This window comes from Myotis yumanensis, unplaced genomic scaffold, assembly GCF_028538775.1.
Source record: "Myotis yumanensis isolate MYYU_CA2020_CCGP unplaced genomic scaffold, mMyoYum1.0.hap1 SCAF_5, whole genome shotgun sequence".
Taxonomy (NCBI): Eukaryota; Metazoa; Chordata; class Mammalia; order Chiroptera; family Vespertilionidae; genus Myotis; species Myotis yumanensis.
In genome coordinates, this window is record NW_027223756.1 from 75,381,090 (window position 1) to 75,403,163 (window position 22,074).

The 22,074-nt window shown below is 43.1% G+C and overlaps 1 protein-coding gene across 1 annotated transcript in view; it reads right to left on the reverse strand.

The window, feature by feature from the left end:
• Positions 1–2,698: 2,698 nt before the first annotated feature.
• ESCO2 (establishment of sister chromatid cohesion N-acetyltransferase 2) overlaps positions 2,699–22,074 on the reverse strand; it is a 30,517-nt gene continuing 11,141 nt past the window's right edge. The window contains exons 6-11 of the mRNA XM_070415543.1: positions 21,120–21,246; positions 19,032–19,163; positions 14,155–14,244; positions 13,129–13,272; positions 10,726–10,901; positions 2,699–4,103 (exon numbers count right to left, since the gene is read on the reverse strand). Coding sequence (XP_070271644.1) covers positions 3,971–4,103; positions 10,726–10,901; positions 13,129–13,272; positions 14,155–14,244; positions 19,032–19,163; positions 21,120–21,246 — 802 coding nt within the window. The 3' untranslated portion in view covers positions 2,699–3,970. The remainder of the gene's footprint in view (positions 4,104–10,725; positions 10,902–13,128; positions 13,273–14,154; positions 14,245–19,031; positions 19,164–21,119; positions 21,247–22,074) is intronic.

Consider the following 22,074-nt stretch of genomic DNA (forward strand, 5'->3'; position numbering starts at 1 on the left):
TATTTTTAAAATATATTTTTATTGATTTCAGAGAGTAAGGGAGAGAGAAACATTAATGATGAGAGAGAATCCTTGATTGGCTGCCTCCTACATGCCCCATACTGGGGATTGAGCCCACAACCCGGGCATGTGCCCTGATCAGGAATCGAACCATGACCTTCGGGTTCATAGGTTGACACTCAACCACTGAGCGACGCTGACTGGGCTAGAAAATATTTTTAATAAAAAAATGTATATAAACTTGTGGGGTATGGCTAAAGATGTGCTTATCAAGATTCATAGTCTTCAATATTAGAAAAGAGGCTGAAAGCCCTGGGGTTCTCACTGCAGGTCACAAAGAGTTTTCATTTGTAGCCTACAGCATTGTCCCCAAGCAAGACTTATCCTGTCCTTAAAAGCTTTGAATCTTGCCCTCTGGATGGAAGACCTTTCCAGAATAAGGAGGTTTCATCCGTATTGAATTTAGGTTCTGGCATGTAATTTCCCACCACAATCAGCTTACCTAGAGTTCCCAAAAATTCTTTACCTGCTTTCACATCAGTACTTACAGACTTACCACTCATTACATGATCTAATGGATAAAGAACAATTCTTGAATCATTTAAATCACTCAGAGCTGGCAGTAAATTCAACATCATGGCCGGGTCCAACCCTTAAACATTTCAAGGAAAGTTCGTTTTGCCTGTGATCATTTTGGTGCTGGGAGGGTCACGCCTGTTTCAAGTCTCCAATCCAGGTTTAGAAGTTTCTCCAGTTGTTAGCACTAGTGGCCTGGTGCATGAAATTCGTGCATGGGGGCTTGTCCCTCAGCCTGGCCTGCACCCTCTCCAATCTGGGATCCCTTGGGGGATGTCCCAAACTGGCAGTTGGACATCCTTCTTGCAATCCGGGACCGCTGGCTCCTAACCGCTCACCTGCCTGCCTGCCTGATCACTCCTAACCACTCTGCCTGCCGGCCTGCTTGCCCCCAACTGCCCTCCCTGCAGGCCTGATCGCCCCCAAATGCACCCCCTGCTGGCCTGCTTGCACCCAACTGGTCCCCCCTGCTGGCCGGATCACCCCTAACCCAGGGGTGGGCAAACTTTCTGACTCGAGGGCCACAATGGGTTCTTAAACTGGACCGGAGGGCTGGAACAAAAGCATGGATGGAGTGTTTGTGTGAACTAATATAAATTCAAAGTAAACATCATTACATAAAAGGGTATGGTCTTTTTTTTTTTTTAGTTTTATTCATTTCAAACGGGCCGTAGTTTGCCCACGGCTGCCCCTAACTGCCTCTGCCTCGGCCCCGAAGTAGGGTGGAATAATATATAGTAAAAAAAGTGAGATTCACCTAAATGTAATAACATAAATGTATTTTGACATATATAAAGATTTAATTGCTATGAAATTCAAAAAGAGACTAAAGAGTTAGTAATCCAAAGGTAGTTATATGCCCTGACTGGGTGGCTCAGTTGGTTGGAGAATCCCATATACCAAAAGGTTGCGGGTTTGATTCCTGGTCAGGACACGTAATGGAGAAAACCAAACAATGTTTCTCTCCTCCTTCCTCTCTCTAAAATCAATAAAAACAAATTCTTGGGTGAGGATTTTAAAAAGTAGTTACATTTGAGGAAGATGATATAATAATTGAAGAGGGCAAGAGGAAGACTAGCTTCCCCTATTATCAACATCCGCAACCAAAGTGGTACATTTGTTTAAACTGATGAATCTAGTGACAAATTAGGGTTCATTCCTGGTATCCATGCTGAACTTGGGCAAATGTATAAAAGCATCTATCCACCAATATAACAGTATACTTCAATATTTTCACTGGCCTAAAAATCCTATGTTCCTCCAACCCATGGCAGCCATATATATATGTATTTTTAAATATATTTTATTGATTTTCTACAGAGAGGAATGGAGAGGGATAAAGAGTTAGAAACGTTGATGAGAGAGAAACATCAATCAGCTGCTTCCTGCACACCCCCACTGGGGATGTGCCCACAACCAACGTGCATGCTCCTGACCAGAATCGAACCTGGGACCCTTCAGTCTGCAGGCCAACGCTCTATCCACTGAGCCAAACCGGCCAGGGCAACCACATATATTTTTACTGTCTCCACAGTTTTGCCTGTCCAGAATGTCATATAGTTGGAATCATATAGAACGTAGCCTCAGACTGTCTTCTTTCACTTGGTAATAGTCACTTATGGTTACTCCATGCCTTTTTGTGGTTTTTTAATGCCGAATTTAGTCCACTGTCTGGATGTAGCTCTTTGTTCATCTATTAAAGAACATCTCGGTTGCTTCTAAGTTTTGACAATTATGAATAAAGCTTGCTATAAATATTTGTGTGCAGTTTTTGTGTAGATAGATATATTTTCAATGATTGGGTTATTTTTTACTTAAACAAGTAAAAACATGTACTTAAAAATTTTTTACTTACTGATTTTAGAGAGAGGAAGGGAGAGAGAGAAACATCAATTTGTTGTGCCACTCATTTATGCGTTCATTGGTTGATTCTTGTATGTTCCCTGACCAGGGAAAATCGCAAACTTGGCATATTGAGGCAATGCTCTAACCAACTGAGCTACTGGGCCAGGGGAACATGTACTATTTTTATAGCCACAAAAAATAACTTAAGAAAATCAGTACATTCTATTATATGAGTATAGACAAAGAAAATATTGAAAAATTTTTTTAATTGATCCATCATAAAAGCATTGAACAAGCAAATAATGTTAATAAAAATTTTTAAATAAAATATTTAAAACAAAACAGCAGTGCAGAAAATAAGGTGTTTGCATAATTACGCACATTTAACACTTCCACATTCTTTTTGGAACCCAAGCCTTTAAATTTTGGAACCATGTTAATTTACAGGCAAATAAAAGAATGTAATGAACATATTCTACATAAAGTTATAACCTGGAAAACTACTTCCCTAGAGTATTATTGCCAGATAGCAATTAAATGTTTTTTAGAATCAACAATCTGAATAATCCTTTGCTTTTCAAAGTACCCAAGAATTATACTAGAAAACTGATTTTTAGAAAGATTAAAACATTTAGGTGTATCTACATAATGTCATGTTCTCTGGCCCATCAACCTAGATATATTTATTCACTAACCTTGGTTCTGATACTATACATTTTGTTAGATATCTCAGAACAAGTAAGATGTATTTTAGACATGCAAACATTTTTAAATGTAACAATATGAATCATCTAATCCCAATTGGGCATCCATTTTGTTGATTATTTCAATTAGCAGTAGTAAGTACACTGAAGATAAGTAGCACAATAAACATATTTATACACCAAAAATTAAATGACAGTAGTGCAATTACTAAGTTTAATGAAATCTGGTGAGAATTTCTTTTGAGTAAAGATTTTTAAAAAGATTAAAACATTAAGCTATAGAATTCTGTTCTACATGAAAATCTTATTCTTTACCATGTTACCCTATTACAAACTAGAAATTTAAAGACTTTCTGAATATATTCAACTAAGCTGCTACCTATAAGGTGAGAATTCTATGTACAGAATTCAGGAATTTCTTTTAAAAATTGAGCATGGAAAGTATTTGTCTTTAAATTTTCCTGTTTGCTTCTGATTAAGCATGAGATAATCCTGGTTCAAAAGTGCTTAATAAAATGTAAGTGGTCACATTTCTGTGGAAAACATGTCAGTGATCCTATGTAAGGGGCAAGTAATTTTCCAGTTACATCTACAAAGTTTCATAATTAAGGATTCAGAGTGTGTCAGTATACATCATCCAAAGGTTTTTCCTTTCTTTGAATCTCCAGATAATTTTCAAGAAATCTATCCCTGACTTTTCAATTCATAAGGAATAAAACAGCCAGGTTGTGTGTGTGTGCATGCGGTTCAGTATTTTTATTTTGACATTTGCTAAGTAGTTATTATATGATAAGAAACTGTCTTAACTCACCCATATAATAATTATTCTATAGTTGGAATTGGTTTTAACTATTAAAATTGTATACAAGGAAATTAGGGGTGTTGCAGTACTTGGCTGCAAATAACTTGCCATCTGGTGTTGGGTCAGAAAATGCTATTTCATTAGTGCTGAGAAAACAGCCAAACATGAAGCGATTCCTAAAAAAAAAAAAAGAAAGAGAAAAAAGAGGAAAAGACAATTTAACAATGGAACCAAATTAAAATTTTGATTAAACTTTAGCACACTTTATTTTATCAATCCAAATATAAAAATTCAATCTAACTAAATACTCGATTAAAATCCACATTTTAAGTGATAAAATGACTTAATGCTTTAGATTTTAGAGATGGAAGCCTATTTCACAGAGAAAGCTGAGGTCCAGAAGAAATTCTGCTGAGGTAAAGGGAGTCATAAAAACCAACCAGCTGACTCTAGATCAGGGGTGGGCAAACTTTCTGACTCGAGGGCCACAATGGGTTCTTAAACTGGACCAGAGGGCCGGAACAAAAGCATGGATGGAGTGTTTGTGTGAATTAATATAAATTCAAAGTAAACATCATTACATAAAAGGGTACGGTCTTTTTTTTTTTTTTAGTTTTATTCATTTCAAACGGGCCGAATCCGGCCCGCGGGCTGTAGTTTGCCCACGGCTGCTTTAGATGATGCATAGGAATGAGCAACTAATAAGAGGTAATATTGCTAATTAAAAGCCATCAATAGCTCTAGCCAGTTTGGCTCAGTGGCTAGTGTCGGCCCCCTGGACTAAAGGGTCGTGGGTTCAATTCCAGTCAAGGGCACATACCTCGGTTGCAAGCTCTATCCCCAGCCTGGGTTGGGGCACGTGGGGGAGGCAGCCAATTGACACACATTGACGTTTCTCTCTGTCTTTCCCTTCCCACTCTCTCTCAAAACCAATAGAGCCCGGCCAGTGTGGCTCAGTGGTTGATTGATTGCCAACCTAGGAAACCAGGAGGTCATGGTTTGATTCCTGGTAGGGCACATGTCCAAGTTTCGGGCTCGGTCCCCTATGCGGGGCATGCAGGAGGCAACCAATCAATGATTATTCTCATCATTAATGTTTCTATCCCTTTCCCTCTTGGAAATCAATTAAAAAAATAAAAATCAATAGAAAAAATATCCTCAGGGGTGATTAGTGAAAAAAACACACATAATTCAAACCATAGATACTTAAAGAAACCCATCAACAATAACCAATACTATATTCTTTTCAACTACACCACACACTCAGAGCTTTAAGAAGGCAAAAACTCTCTCTCTCCCAATGTTTATTTTGGGAGGCAACCAAAATTTTTTGGGGGAAAAAAGAAAGCAAAAACTATCCCACATTTTTACTTGGAATCTCCTTGATCCAGAGCGCAATTAGGATTAAAAGTAATATAAGATGAAATGGTTGAAAGAATTCAACAAAATTGAGGGATAGTTTATAAAGTAACTGGCCTGTGCTCTTCAAATTCTTCAATGTCATAAAAGACAAAGCCTAAACTGTTCCAGGTTAAGGAAAATGAGAACTAAAGAGATATGATGACTTAAGTGCAATATTCGATCCTGCACAGGGGGAAAAATGCTATAAAGGACACTTGAGACAAATGACAAGACTGAAATATGAACTATACTTTAGACAGAAGCATTATAGCCATATTAAATATCCCGAATTTGATCACTGAACTGTGCTTATGTAAGAGAATATCCTTGTTCCTAAGAAATATACACTAAAGTACAAAGAATATACAGCAAATGTTAAAACTTGAATCTGGGCAAAGGCATACGGGGGCTCTTTTTAACTACTGCTACTCTTGTAAGTTTAAAATTACTTCAAAGTAAAAAATTAAAGAATTAGATTCAATTAGAAGTTAAGATACAAGCTTTTGGTATCTTTACTATATAACTGAATACAAAGTTTATTGCTAAATGTCCAAAGCAAAATATAGGTTTGATTAAAAGTTATTATTGTCTTTATTAGTGATATCAGCTATAGAAAAAATATTACATCTGTAGGTTTGAATCCTTACTCTGTACTTACACTAGCTCATCGATGTAAGTTTGTACTATATAATCCCATCTGAGCCTCAGGTGATTCTTATGTAAAATAACTAGGAATAATTTTCTACTTGTGATTATTTAAACATACTAGTGGCCCGGTGCACGAAATTTGTGCGCGGGGGGGGGGGGGGGGGATGTCCCTCAGCCCGGCCTGCACCCTCTCCAATCTGGGACCCCTTGGGGGATGTCCAACTGCCGGTTTAGGCCCTATCCCGGTCTTCTCGCAATCTGGGACCACTGGCTCCTAACTGCTCGCCTGCCTGATCGCTAACCACTCTGCCTGCCAGCCTGCTTGCCCCCAACTGCCGCCCCCCCCGCTGGCCTGCTCGCCCCCAACTGCTCCCCCCTTGCCAACCTGATCACCCCCAACTGCCCCCCCACAGTGGCCTGCTCGCTATCAACTGCCCCTGTCGTGTGTGTGTGTTTCCCTCCACGTCCCGCATGGATTAGGGTTTGGGATCTGAAAAGAGGAGTCGCACACAAATGAGAGAGAAAAGAGACAATTGACAATTTGGAAATGTTGGGGAGCCAGGTGGGCAAGTCCAACTCAAGGAGAGGGACTTCCACTGATGCTCAGGCCGCTCTAACCTTTTATTGATCTGGAGTAGCCCTTAGGTAAGGAGATTTCAATGACACACAGATTAGCTCAGCAGCAGACAATTTCCAGAAATAGGCAGAATATCTAATCAACAATAATCAACAAGGATTTACATGAGTATCTAAGGAATTAAGTGAACTAAGGTGGGGATGCTTCAGCTACCATTATCTAAATTAACTGGGTGGTATCTAGATTAACTGGGTGGTGCACAGCCCCGACCTTTGCTAGGGCTTCAAAGGTTACTAGCTTTTGGGGTCTCCTCTATGCTCAGCTAGTGAAGACAATAAACAGTCTCCGGCAGCCCCCCCCCCCTCCCCCCCGCCAGCCTGATCACCCCCAACTGCCCTCCCCTCTTGGCCTGATCGCCCCTAACCGCCTCTGCCTCGGCCCCACCACCATGGCTTTGTCCTGAAGGACATCCGGAAGGTCTCCCCGTCTAATTAGTATATTACCCTTTTATTAGTATAGATTGCCTATACAGTGGGGCCTTGACTTACGAGTGTCCCGACTAACGAGTTTTTTGAGAATACCAGCTGTCTCTCGGCCGATTTTTTGCATTGAGTTGATAGAGTAATTTGAGTTAACGAGCTCCTTAACGAGCTCGGTCTCGGAACGAATTAAACTTGTAAGTCAAGGCCCCACTGTATAGACAAGAGACAATTCAACCTAAGTCTCCTCATATACAGGATGATCTGTCAATTATGTTACTTGTACCTTCAACTCAGATGTGTGAGAAAAGACAGATACGTTCTCAAATGAATGTGTTTATTTTTCCTTTGAAGGCAACTTAATTCTCATTTGTTATTGCTTAGAGATGCCTTAGTACTCAAAGTATGATCTATAGACCAGCAACATTCAGCATCACCTGAGAGCTTACTAGGAATGCAGAATCTCAGGCCCCACCCTGACCTACTGAACCACACCTGCATTTTAATAAGATCCCAGGTGATTCATATGCACTTTCAAGTTTGAGAAGCACTAGACTACTGTCTGCTGGGAAGTAGCTCAGATACTATTTCTCATGTCAAATTTACATAGCTCTCAATATAAAGTATAGAAAATAGAGGTATTTCATAATTAACTACCCAATAAAAATCTCTATAGACAACAGTTTTTCTCAATGCTCCCCTTCATGGGTGGGCAGGATTATGGCCAAAGATTGCATCCCCACAGTTGTCTTTGGTGCTGTAACTCAAAAGGCTAGAATAGTGCTACTCAAAGTGTGGTTCTTGGTTTGGTTAAGGCAGGGGTCCTCAAACGGCCCGCGGGCCACATGCAAATACAAATATTGTATTTGTTCCCGTTTTGTTTTTTTACTTCAAAATAAGATATGTGCAGTGTGCATAGGAATTTGTTCATAGATTTTTTAAAACTATAGTCCGGCCCTCCAACGGTCTGAGGGACAGTGAACTGGCCCCCTGTTTAAAAAGTTTGAGGACCCCTGGGTTAAGGTGTAGCCGGTCACTGGTTTGTAATCTGTTATTAAGTATAGAAGTTGACAGAAGTGTTGTGAAGCTCACTTATCCAACCTAAACTAGGTAAATTAATGTGAACAAGAAATAAACTCATTTGTCACATTAGAAACTTTAAGTATCAATATGCAGTATTAACACAGCGAAGTTTAAAATGGAGAGTCACTAATTTAGTTTTGAGATATAATTCATATACCATAAGACTCAATCCTTTAAAGTATACAATTCAGTTGTTTTTTTAGTAATAGTCACAAAACTGTGCAACCATCACCAATATCTAATTCCAGAACACTTTCATTACCCCCCCAAAACACCCCTGTACCCATTAGCAGTCATTCTCCATTCACCTGTCTCTCAGTGCCTGGAAATTACCAATCTACTTTCTATCAATGAATTTGCCTATTCTGGATATTTTCTTTAAGTGGAGTCATAAAATATGGGGACTCTTACGACTGACTTATTTCAGTTAGCATAATGTTTTCAAGGTTCATCCATATTGTAGTATGTCTTGTACTCCATTTCTTTTTGTGGCTAAATAATGTCCTATATAATAAAGAGCTAATATGCTAATTAGACTGAAGAGCAGAACGACTGTCCGGACTACTGTCTGGACGAAGCCGAGGCAGCAGGGGCTGTGAGAGCTGAGCCCCTTGCATGAATTTCGTGCATCGGGCCTCTAGTCTTACTATATTACTGTATGGATATAACACATTATATTTATCCATTAATCATGAACTGGGTTGTTTGCTTTTGTGGCTACTAAGAATAATGCTGTTATGAACACTCATATACCAGTTTTTGTGTGGACTTATCCTTTCTTTTGCATATATAGCTATTTGTACAATTGCTGGGTCATATGGTAACAGTTTATTTCTGAGAAACTGCTAGACTGCATTCCACAGCTGCTGCACCATTTTACATTCCTATAGCAAAGTACAAAGATTCCAATTTCCTCCACATCCTCACCAACACTTATTTTCTCTTTATGATTAGTCATCCTAGTGGATATGAAGTGGAATCTTATGGTTTTAATTTGTGATTTGGTTTGGATAGCTAATGATGTTGAGCATATTTTCATGTGTTTATCAGCCATTTGTATTTCTTTGAAGAAATGTCTATTGAAATCCTGCCCATTTTTAAATTGGGTTATGTCTTTTTATTATTGTACTAGAGGCCCGGTGCATGACATTTGTGCACTGGGAGGTGGTGGTGGGGGGGCAGTACCTCAGCCCTGTCTATGCCCTCTCACAGTCTGGGACCCCTCAGGGGATGTCTGCCTGCTGGCTTAGGCCCGCTCCCCGCTATCAGGCAGACATCCCCCGTCAGGCGGACATCCCCCGAGGGGTCCTTAGCACTGCTGCAGAGGTGGGAGAGGCTCCTGCCACTGCTGCTGCACTCGCCAGCCATGAGCCTGGCTTCTGGCTGAGCGGTGCTCTCCCACTGACCACCAAGGGGCAGCTCCTTCATTGAGCATCTGCCTGCTGGTGGTCAGTTGTTCCGCCTTTTGGTTATAGCGACCAGTTGTTCTGCCCTTTGGTTAATTTGCATATTAGCCTTTTATTATATAGGATTAAAGGAGTTCTTTTATTCTGGATGTAATAGACCCTTATTAGGTAAATTATTTGCAAATATTTTCTCCCATTCTGTGGGTTGTCTTACTAATTTGCTTTTACATTTAGTTATACTTATGAGTTATAGTAAGAATTACTTACACACTACCAATAGACATGTACAATGTGGAGAGCGGCTACAGCATTCGGACAGGTTCAAGCCTCAGACTGACTTGTGGCAAAGCCACATACAAGTCCCAGCTTGGAGGGCAAAGCCCTCCCAGCACAATTATAGATAGCCAAAAGGTGATGGTTGTAAGCTTGACCTTATAGTCCGACCCTGAAGTCCTAGGTAGCTAAGGGATGTGGGCTGCCCAGGGGGTGGGGGGAGTATGTGCAGCAAGTGCTGTCAAAACAAGGCTTGAAAGAGTTCAGAGAATGGCAACAACAGGAAAGAAGCAGATTTGAAATTCACAAGAACATTGTAAACATCTTGCCCTTGTTTCGCTTTGTGTGCTCTGACTACAAAATAAAGCTTCGGCTCACAGGCTGTCAGTTTCCTCATCCAGGCACAGTGATCCTACCTGGTCCCAACTGTATTCTCTTGTTTGTTTTCTTTAATCCTTCACTGCCCCTCCTCAGGTTGACCCCTGTAATTCTTTTTTTAAACCTCTATTTTCTTCGTTTTATTTTATTTTTTCTTTTTAAAATTTTCTTTGTTTTATATATAACTATGTTAAGTATATTTATTGAAATGTTAATTTTACATCTGTTGAATCGAATAAAATTAGGGCATTTTCCTTTATTTTTGGTTTTTCTATTTAATATTCTAGCAATTCATCTTTATTTTCTTTTATTAAAGTGTTGGTCTGTAACACACTTCACTGCAGGTAGTTTGAAAGCACTGGGTTAGAATGTTTTAGACCTGGAATGTGCCTAAACTGAGTATATTTTTTTCATTGCCAGCACTTATCTTACTTAGCCTGACTTGGATAGAATTTATATAGAGGTGTCTTATCAACATCTCTTTGGGTCATGAGCCAGAAAAGGTTCTGGGAAAGCTAATCTGGGTCTAAATCCATTTTATTTTATTTCTTACCTGAGCGTATCTACCAGTCGTCTTGCAATGCGCTTTCTTCTCTTTAATCTGAAGACCCAGATCCTACTTATTCCACAGACTGCAGGTACTGGTACATTTGAACATCGCCAAGCCCTATGACATTCTTTAGAGTTTGGGGATTCTGGACTAGTTGGTTCAGACAGGACACGGAAGGCCTGTAATGATATATCGAAGCATCTAGAGTTAATATAGATTAGTTCACATTTCTTTTTAAAAAACCGTTCCTTAAACAAAACTTAAGAATTTAGAATTATCCTTCCTATACCGTCACCAAAAATGTTAAAATTCGTTCATATTTATGGAATACTTGTTCTTTTAGCCATACAATGCTTGAAAAAACTACTAGTGGTATTGAGCTATTCCTAACATGCCAGTGTATTACACACCGTTATGAAACTTCTTTTATTAAAAAAAAAAAGTAAAAAAATCCGACTCTGACTTTTAGTACATAAAATACATACATACACTTCTCTCATTTTCTCCAGCCTAAACTGTATATATGATATTTTAAAAACTGGTAACACAAAGGAGATTTTTACATGTTAACTATGAAATTTGGTTGGCAGCTAAGGTTTATTTTTTTTTTAAATGTTTTTTATTGATTTCAGAGAGAAAAGGGGAGGGAAATAGAAATATTGATCAGCTGTCTCCTGCATGCCACCTACTGGGGATGGAGCCCACAACCCCGGGCATGTGCCCTGACCAGGAATTGAACCATGACCTCCTGGTTCATAGGGTGATGCTCAACCACTGAACCACACCAGCTGGGCGGCATGTAAGGTTTTTAAAGAAAACTTTGTATTTGGAAATAATTATAGGTTCATAGGAAGTTGAAAACGAGGACAGTTTTCCCCAAGGAAACTGTTCCATAACTATGATACAATCCCAAAAGCAAGAAAACATGGGTATAATGTATGTGTATACTTTCATGACCACTCATTACTTTCTATCATTATTCATTTAACCACCACCACACTCAAAATACAGGTATTGCATCATCACAAATTCTCCCTCTTGCTACCTCTTTATAACCATACCCAGCTTTTCCCTCCACCAGAAAGTATAAGATAAATTTATGCCAGTTTCATTTCAAAATGTATTGAGATAAGTATTTTTAAAAGGAAGGAGACATAAGTGTGCAATATGATACAGTCAGGTAAGAACACATTTCAACTATAAATCTCTAGCTAAAGAATACCCTGTAAGCTCCTTGTAGGCAAGAACTACTCTCTCTATTCTATATAACTAGAGGCCCAATGCACAAAGACTCGTGCAGGAATGGGCCTTCCTTCCCCTGGCTGCTGGCACCACCTTTGCTCTGGCCCAGAGCCGCCTTCCCGCCTTCCCACGCTGCCCAGAATCCCGGAGCAGCTGGGGCAGTGCGGGACGCCTGCGTTATCGCCATGGTGATGATGCAAGCGTCCCTCCTGGCTGCTCGGCGCCTGCGTATGCAAATTAACCCATCTTTGTTGGGTTAATTTGCATACCCACTCCTGATTGGCTGGTGGGCGTTGCAAAGGCACAGTTAATTTGCATCTTTCTTTTATTAGTGTAGATAAAAGGGCAATATGCAAATTGACCAAACGGCAGAACAACCAGTCGCTATGACACGCCCTGACCACCAGGGGGCAGACGCTCAATGCAGGAGCTGCCCTCAGCCTGTAGACCATGATCACCCAATGGGGGCCTGCCAGCCAACCTTTCAGTTCCTTCCCCTGGCTGGCAGGTTCTGATCGCCTGCCGGCAGCTGGAGAATATGGCTCTGATCACAGGCCAGGCCTAGGCGCTGTACCCATGCACAAATTTTGTGCACTAGGCCTGTAGTTATAGAATAAGGGTTGAGAACTTTTTCCTGTGAGGGGCCAAATTATATTTTAGGCTCTTTGCACCCATTCTACCCTGCCATTGTAGCAAAAAAGCAACCACAGATAATATAGAAATGAATGAGCATGGTTATGTTCCAATAAAACTTTATTTATAAAAGTAGGTGGCAGCCATATTTGGCCTACAGGCAAGTTTGCCAACACCTTTTCTAGAACATTGCTAATTAGTACCTAAAATAGATTCTAGTTAAGGGACAAATCATGACTTTTGCAATAAGCCAATATTCAATAACTGGGCTCTGAATCACCATAGTTTAAAGGCCGGGTATAGAAATGACTACATGAACATAAGATTGACTTACACTGTTTATATAGAGCAAAATATCAAATATTAACAGAAATAAATAAGTTTAATTATTCATATGGTCAAAAATGTTTTAGTAGGAAAAAATGTTATTTATGGTAGTAGTCTTAAATGCTTGAGACTTATTGAGGCTTTTCCTAACTACTTTATTTTGGTCACAAATTATGCCAATAATTTAAAAGACTTATAACATACCTGTTGGATGGGCTCTGCAATTAAACACCCAACTACTTTCTTTTCATCAGATATAAAGAGAAATGTTTTGGTTTTGTTTGGACATCTGGGAACAACTTGCTGAAAGCCCAACTCATTATCGACAAGTTCTTGCACTTCTTCTGCCTAATGACATAAAAAATCAAAAGAGGTGAATATGTTTTAAAAATTATAATTGAAACGATATGTAATTACATACACAAAATTTATGATTACTATCATTTTAGCCTATTTTATCTCTATTTCCTAAATTTATAAACCCCCACCCCCCCCCAATCATTTCATTATTGATGCATGTATCTGCCACTTTGGAAACAACAGGTTTCTGAGAACCTATTTTAAAGATCACTTTCAGGAGAAAGAAATCCAGACTCCTGGGAGGGAGAAAAAGTAGGAAGTGCCAAAACATATTTTGTTTCAGTTTTATTCATTGTTCACTGGGGCTAAACATCCAGCCCAAGAAACAGAGGCAAAACTAACATAAGAAACAGACTCTGGGGCCATTCATCTCTCAATAAGTTTATGTTTTTCACAAGTGGAAGATAAAGGTAAAGTTGTCTTTTTTTGTTGTTGTTAGTCCTCAGCCGAGGATATTTTTCCATTGATTTTTAGAGAGTGGAAGGGAGGAGGCAAGACAGAGAGAAACATTGATGTGTCATCCATTGGTTGCCTCCGCACTCACCCCGACAAGGGCCAGGGATGAGCCTGCAACCGAGTTATGTGCCCTTGACTGGAATCAAACACAGGACCCTTCAATCTGCGGGCTGACATAATATCCACTGAGTCAAACTAGTTAGGGCTAACGCTATTGTCTTTAATCTCCAACTGCCATTCCTTTACTTGTAATTCTGAGGCTAGTTTTGCATGAACTAGTATGAAAATCATCCTTACATGTGTACCAAAGTGGATTATCTATCAACAAAAGTAGTTCATACTTCAACATATGTGATTTCTTGTTGGGGGAAACGGAAGAAATGGGAGAACAATTAAAAAGCTAATGTTCCATACCTTTTTGATAGCATAACTTGGATCATGTGGCAGGACCAACACAATTTTCCCATCCCAAAACTCTGCTACTACACGTTCTCTTTTCCAGCCCTGGAGAAGACAAAAAGAAGAGTAAATGATATTTTAAAAGAAAGAACAAAATCTAACAAAAAAAAAAAAAAAACCACAAAAAAAACGGGGGAAGGGAAATAAAAGATGCCCCAAACAAAGTGCTTGTTCTCAAGGGGCTGACATCCTACTGGGAGATATGTATATACGTAATCTATTATGAAACAATGCAAAGTCAAATAAGTGCTCCTCATACCTACTAACTTGGAAAAGAAGAAATTATTAGGAGTGGGAAAGTGGGGGAGGGGGAGGATAATAAACCAGGCTAAAAATATTATGAAGTTATGAACTACAGCAATAAAGACGGGGCGGGGGGGGGAGGGGGTGGCGGGGAGGGGCGGTGGAGGTAAGGATGATTTGAGTAGCAGGATCAATCATAAAGATAAGGCCAAAAATAGGATGTATTTGGACTACAAAGTTGCTTGATTGCTTGATAAAGAAACTTCTCTCAGAAAAGAAAAATCCTGGATAAGTCATAAAAAAGCTGTTTTCTAAGGTTATCTACAAAGAAGAAATTAAAATGGTGGTGGTGGTGGTGGTGGGGAGTGGGACGACAATCCTCAAGTCTTTTAATTTTGTTGACTGTTCAGCCCTGTTCAGAAAGCTAGAGATAAGAATACAGGGTAGCCCTGACTGGTTTGGCTCAGTGGATAGAGCGTCGGCCTGCGGACTGAAGGTCCCAGGTTCGATTCCGGTCAAGGGCATGTACCTTGGTTGCGGGCACATCCCCAGTAGGGGACATGCAGGAGGCAACTGATCGATGTTTCTCTCTCATTGATGTTTCTCTCTATCCCTCTCCCTTCCTCTCTGTAAAAAATCAATAAAAAATATTTTAGAAAAAAAAAAAGAATACAGGGTATTCACTTAACCTAGAACAATACTTCTCTTATAGTAGGATAGTTAAAAATGGCACTTTAAAAAAAAAAAGTTAACTTTTAAATACTGTCAGCCTTAAATATTAAGAACAAAACTGTAGAGAACCAAGATGGCGGCGTAGGGAGCGGACCTGTGTGTGCTGCTCTCTCACAGCATCATTGAAACTATCAACTATGAAGTAAACAACCGCCACTCAGAACCATGGGGAAGTTGGCCCAGTGGGAGATCTACAACTGGAGGAAAAGAAAGAAGCGCAGTGAGACTGAATGGGAGCTACGGAGGCACCAAAACCAGAGGTACGCAGTCACACGCCACGCGGGCTGCAAATGGATTCTCGGTTTTTTACGAACCCTCGAATCCTCTGGGCTTGCCCGGGGCGGGTCTCTGAGGCCCCAGATCCCACAGGGAGAGGCGGCCACGGCCTTGCAGTGGTCGGAGAGCGAGGGAAGCTCTGATACGCGGCTGCTCGCCGGCACCGAGGGACAAGAAATCCTGGTGTCCCGGGGAGGCGAGGGGCGCGGAGACGCCGCCATCGCTATATCATCCATGCTGGTGACTCCCTGTGACCCCGCCCTACCCTCAGGGCTGTGCCAGAGGCACAAGAGGGAATGACTGTGCTTTTACAAACTCTCAAATCCACTGAGCTGGTTCGGGCGGGTCTCTGAGGCCCCAGGCCCCAAGGCGAGAGACGGCACGGCCTTCCAGCGGTCAGGAAGCGAGGGAGGCTCTGGCGCTCGGCTGCTCGCCGGCACTGGGGGACGCAAAGTCCTGGAGTCCTGGATAGGCAAGGGGCCGCTGAGTCTCCGCCCCAGCGACTCCCTGTGACCCCGCCCTACGCAATTTACATTCCCATCTGGGCTGTGCCAGACCCACAAGTAGAAGCGCCTTTTCTTCTGCAAACTTTCAAATCCGCTGAGCTGGTTCAGGCGGGATCATGAAGCACCAGACCCTACGGGGAGAGGCAGCACAGCCTTGCAGCCATCAGAAAGCGAGGGAGACTCTGTTGCACAGCTGCTCGCCGGCACTGGGAGACACAAAGCCCTGGCAGAGAGTCAAGGGGCCGCGGAGACTCAGCCAGTGCTATTTGCTCCGCCATGGCAACTCCCTGAGTCTCAGCCTTAATCAATTTACATCCCCATCCAAGCTGTGCCAGGTGCACAAAAAGACCCACCTGCGCTTTTGCAGCCTATCCCAACAAATTGCAGACTTCAACTGCTCGCAGCCATGAGAGACACACTCAAGAAGCAGACCCAGGAGAACCAGGATGGCGGCATAAGGAAGAGACCTGTGCGTGCTACCTCGCACAACAACATCGAAACTACCAAATATCAGACAAACACCTATCATACAGAACCATGGGAAACTTGGCCCAGTGGAAGCTCTACAACTGGAAGGAGAGAAAGAACATTGAGACTGAGTAGGATGTGACACCAAGTACAGAGCCCAACCCAACAAACTGCAGATTTCAACTCCTCGCATAGAAAGAAGCGCATAGAGACTGAGTAGGATGTGCTGAAGCACCAAGTACAGAGCCCATCCCAGCAGGTTGCAGATTTCAGCTCCTTGCATCTGGGAGGGACGCAATCGGGGGGCAGAGTCGGGTCCGGGGCTGGCCAGGGCTGGGCCTGACTTGGCCGGCACTGTGGAACTGCTGTACCAGCAAGCGCACAAACATGCCCACTGGTCCCAGTCTCTGGTGGGGCGCTGCGGGACAGCAGACAGGCAGTCTGTGCACTTGGTGGAGGGCAGGAGCGCTGGATGTGCAACCACCAGGAATGCCTGGAGATTTTGTCTAGTGGGGAGCCGCCGGCAGGGGACAGAGGGCCAAACTTCCTGTTTCCCCGGTAAGGCTGGGATGGCCCCGGTGAGGTTGAAACAGCCCCCGTGAGGTAGGGACGACCCCAGTCAGGTCGAAACAGCCCCGGTGTGGTAGGGACAACCCCGGTGAGGTTGAAACGGCCCCCGTGAGGTAGGGACGACCCCAGTCAGGTCGAAACGGCCCCAGTGTGGTAGGGACGACCCCGGTGAGGTTGAAACAGCCCCCGTGAGGTAGGGACGACCCCAGTCAGGTCGAAACGGCCCCGGTGTGGTAGGGACGACCCCGGTGAGGTTGAAACAGCCCCCGTGAGGTAGGGACGACCCCAGTCAGGTCGAAACGGCCCCGGCGTGGTAGGGACAACCCCAGTCAGGTTGAAACGGCCCCCGTGAGGTAGGGACGACCCCGGTGAGCTTGAAACAGCCCCCGTGAGGTAGGGACGACCCCAGTCAGGTCGAAACGGCCCCGGCGTGGTAGGGACAACCCCAGTCAGGTTGAAACGGCCCCCGTGAGGTAGGGACGACCCCGGTGAGGTTGAAACAGCCCCCGTGAGGTAGGGACGACCCCAGTCAGGTCGAAACGGCCCCGGCGTGGTAGGGACAACCCCGGTCAGGTTGAAACGGCCCCGGTGTGGTAGGGACAACCCCGGTGAGGTTGAAACGGCCCCCGTGAGGTAGGGACGACCCCGGTGAGGTTGAAACAGCCCCCGTGAGGTAGGGACGACCCCAGTCAGGTCGAAACGGCCCCGGCGTGGTAGGGACAACCCCAGTCAGGTTGAAACGGCCCCCGTGAGGTAGGGACGACCCCGGTGAGGTTGAAACAGCCCCCGTGAGGTAGGGACGACCCCAGTCAGGTCGAAACGGCCCCGGCGTGGTAGGGACAACCCCGGTCAGGTTGAAACGGCCCCGGTGTGGTAGGGACAACCCCGGTCAGGTTGAAACAGCCCCGGTGTGGTAGGGACAACCCCGGTGAGGTTGAAACGGCCCCCGTGAGGTAGGGACGACCCCAGTCAGGTCGAAACGGCCCCGGCGTGGTAGGGACAACCCCGGTCAGGTTGAAACGGCCCCCGTGAGGTAGGGACGACCCCAGTCAGGTCGAAACGGCCCCGGCGTGGTAGGGACAACCCCGGTCAGGTTGAAACGGCCCCGGTGTGGTAGGGACAACCCCGGTGAGGTTGAAACGGCCCCCGTGAGGTAGGGACGACCCCAGTCAGGTCGAAACGGCCCCGGTGTGGTAGGGACGACCCCGGTGAGGTTGAAACAGCCCCCGTGAGGTAGGGACGACCCCAGTCAGGTCGAAACGGCCCCGGTGTGGTAGGGACGACCCCGGTGAGGTTGAAACAGCCCCCGTGAGGTAGGGACGACCCCAGTCAGGTCGAAACGGCCCCGGCGTGGTAGGGACAACCCCGGTCAGGTTGAAACGGCCCCCGTGAGGTAGGGACGACCCCGGTGAGGTTGAAACAGCCCCCGTGAGGTAGGGACGACCCCAGTCAGGTCGAAACGGCCCCGGCGTGGTAGGGACAACCCCGGTCAGGTTGAAACGGCCCCCGTGAGGTAGGGACGACCCCGGTGAGGTTGAAACGGCCCTGGTGAGGCTCAGACGGCCCTGGTGAGGTTGAGACTACTCCAGTGAGGTTGGGACAAATAAAGGGGACCAGTATGGACTGATGAACAGGTGTAGATACAGAAGCAGAGCAACATTGAACAGAATGTTAAACTACAATGGGGAGCCTGGGGAGGGTTGGGGGGGGGATTAAGAGACCAACTGAAGGACTTATATGCATGCATATAAGATTAACCAATGGACACAAGACACGGTGCGGGGGGGGGGGGGGGGAGGGGCCGGGGGAATATCATGGGGGGGAAAAAGGAGACATATGTAATACTCTTTGTATTACTTTAAGAAATAAAAATTATTAAAAAAAAAAAAAAAAAAAAAAAAAAAAAGAACAAAACTGTAGTTGATGAAATATTTATGGATATACAGATGTTTCAATATTTAAGCAAAAAAAATACATATATATTTTTTAAAGCACTTTTACTTTTAGAACAAATTGAAAGACTATTTTTTGACTTACTGTGTATTTGATTCCCTCCAGAAATCTGTGGTGATGCTGAACATGCTGCAGTTCATCTTCAGGGTTGGAGGCAGTATAGATCATGCCACAAGACTTACACATGGTGGCTCCAAAATGTTTCTGACCTGCGTCCTGTTAATGAAGGGGGAGGCCACATCTAAACATATCACAAATAGATCTACATTTAATACATGTAATCACTCATTCAATTTTTTCCTTATTTTTCTTTTATGTTTGCACAAGTGAAATACTAAGTGAAAGTTTGGTTATAATATCCTTCTCACTCCCACCAAACAAAATGAAAAAGACCTTAAAATGCAATCTATATATATATATAAAACCCTAATATGCAAATAGAGCAAACAGTGGAACAACCGAAAAATCGGTCACTAAGACATGCACTGACCACCAGGGGGCGCATGCGGAACATGGCGGGCATCAGCAGCAGGCGGCAGAGCTAGGAACATGGCGGGTGTCGGCCATGGTGGGATGGTGGATCAAGTGAGTGGGGGCGCCAGACCAAGGCGGGGTGCTGGTGGCTGTCATCGGGGCAAGCCTGGCGCCGGCCCTGATTGCTTGGCACTATCAGTGGGTGCGCGCAACGGCTACTGGCCCCGATTGCTCCTTAGGGCTTCTCTGCCACCCCCTGCTCCTGAGGGGCAATCAGGGCCAGCAGTCGCCACTCACACCCACCAATGGCATAGGCCCCAATTGTTCTCTGAGCCGTCAGAGGGTGCAAGTGGGACTGTCAGAGGGTGCAAGTGGGGCCGGCACCATTAGCGCATGGGAATGGCGGCAGCAGGAGTGGGGCTGCTGGCAGACAGGGGACTGGGGACCATGGTGGGAGGGGCCGGGCCGGGGCTTGGAGGATGGGCCAAGACTTGCCCCTGTGCCCACCGCAGCCTCACCACCCACAGTTCCTTTCAAGGTGCACAAATTTGTGCACTGGGCCCTAGTAAATTAATAAAAGAAATGGAATTATCTCTTGGAATGGACAATGTTAAAAAAAAAATCTCCCGGCTGGCGTGGCTCAGTGGTTGAGCATCAACCTATGGACCAGGAGATCATGGTTCGATTCCCGGTCAGGGTACATGCCTGGAATGCAGGCTCGAACACCAGTGTGCGGGGCGTGCAGGAGGCAGACGATCAATGATTCTCATCATTGATGTTTCTCTCTCTTTCCTTCCTCTCTGAAATCAATAAAAATATACATATTTTTAAAAATCAAGATTCAAACGAAAGAAAAAAATCAAGATTCTTTAGCTAGATAGATCCATAGTTCTAAGAAGTAAAAGATTAAATCATAAAATTTATAGCTAAAATGAATAATGGAAACTTCTTTATTAAGCTCTTAAATAGGAACCTAAAAACCTTATTTCAAAGAGGAAGGGCAAGAATTTTAGGAATTCTATATTCCTTATGTATTTTTTTCCTTAAATGTTTAGGAATATAAAAATTCTTTGCCCCAGGAGTTGATAAAAATAAATATAATACATAATAGTTAAGGGAAAGCACAAATAAATGAACAAATATAGGGAAGTCAGGAATATTCAATGTCATGGCTCATTAATGAATCTGCATTCTATCTAATAAGGCCTTGCTTAATGCTACTGAAAACACTAGGTTCTGAACAGTCTAATACAGGAGCTGGCAAACTTTTTTGCAAAGAAGCCAGATAGTAATTATTTTATGCTTTGCAAACCACACATGATTTGTCACATATTCTTCTCCTTTCCCCAACCTTTTAAAAATGTAAAAGCCACTTGAAGCTCAAAGGCCATGGTCCAGATTTGGCCCGTGGTCACAATTTGCCAAACCCAGGTCCAGTACAATGTAGCTATTCTCATTAAATCTTTTGCTCATCAACAATAATCTTCCTAATCTGAAGACAACTCACTCATCAGCATTCTGCTAAATTACTAGCTTCGCCCAACACTATCCATTTGAAAATATACTTGACTAGCTTTAAGTGCTGCCACTACAACAAAGCTGGCATTTACAAACTCAGAATATCTATAACCCATATTAACTATGCTAAGACAACAGGTTCTGTCCGTACAGGAGGGGCTTTGTTTTCAATCTACTCACAATGATGAGCTGGTTTTTCGTTTCTTTGTTTGCATCTCTGGCATTAATACTTTTCTGTGTATTGGTCTGTTTCAAAAAGTTAGTAGGTGTGATGGATGCCACAGAAGGCTGTTCTCCAACTAGAGATCTTAAAATAGAAAGTTGATAAACATTATTTAATCTGCAGAGCACCTGACAATTTTTAGTGCTTTTTATAGACAATAACTTGATAAAGTAATAATACCAGAAACAATGAGAAACCTCGGAACCACTCAGAGAGGATTGGTAATTTACTCAGGGTAAAGTAACTAGTAAAGAATGATGGGAACTTAAATCCTCATCTTATAACTACAAACACAAGGAACTTTCATCTATTGTATCAGATGTACATATGCAGGATCCCTTAGTAACTTGATTTCACTTGTAAAAAATAATCTTTTGTTTGCTTTATCAAGCCTTAGGATATTTAATCATGTAGGTCTATAGAAATTCCTGGAATACCACACAAATAAGTATGCTCTAATATTAAAGCTTATGGGTAGGTCCACAGGAAGTTAGCCATCAGCATATAAACATCTTTTTACTTGGGCAGTGGTTGAGGCTAATACATGCACTTGTTCTCAAATTCCTAGATGTTGAGGAAACTTTTTCCCATTAGGAAACAATGTTAGAGGTTGCAGATTGAAGCCCCCGCCACAGGCTAAAGTCAGCTAGCAGATATGTTTTGAATGACTCCCATGGTGTTGAAAGCTTTGGATGAGCTACCAATATTTTAAAAATCTAGAGATTTCACTTGAAAATATATATTTCCAGCATTGTACGAGACACTTATAAGATCTCTAGACCTCTATTTCTTCAAAGAACCTACTAGATCAATCTACACAGCACATGCTCTTTTAGATGGGGCATGCATTCTCCAGTTGTCTCTAGTCTCCACCCAGCCTGGCTGTCTCTGTAGGCATTTGAGTTGGTAACC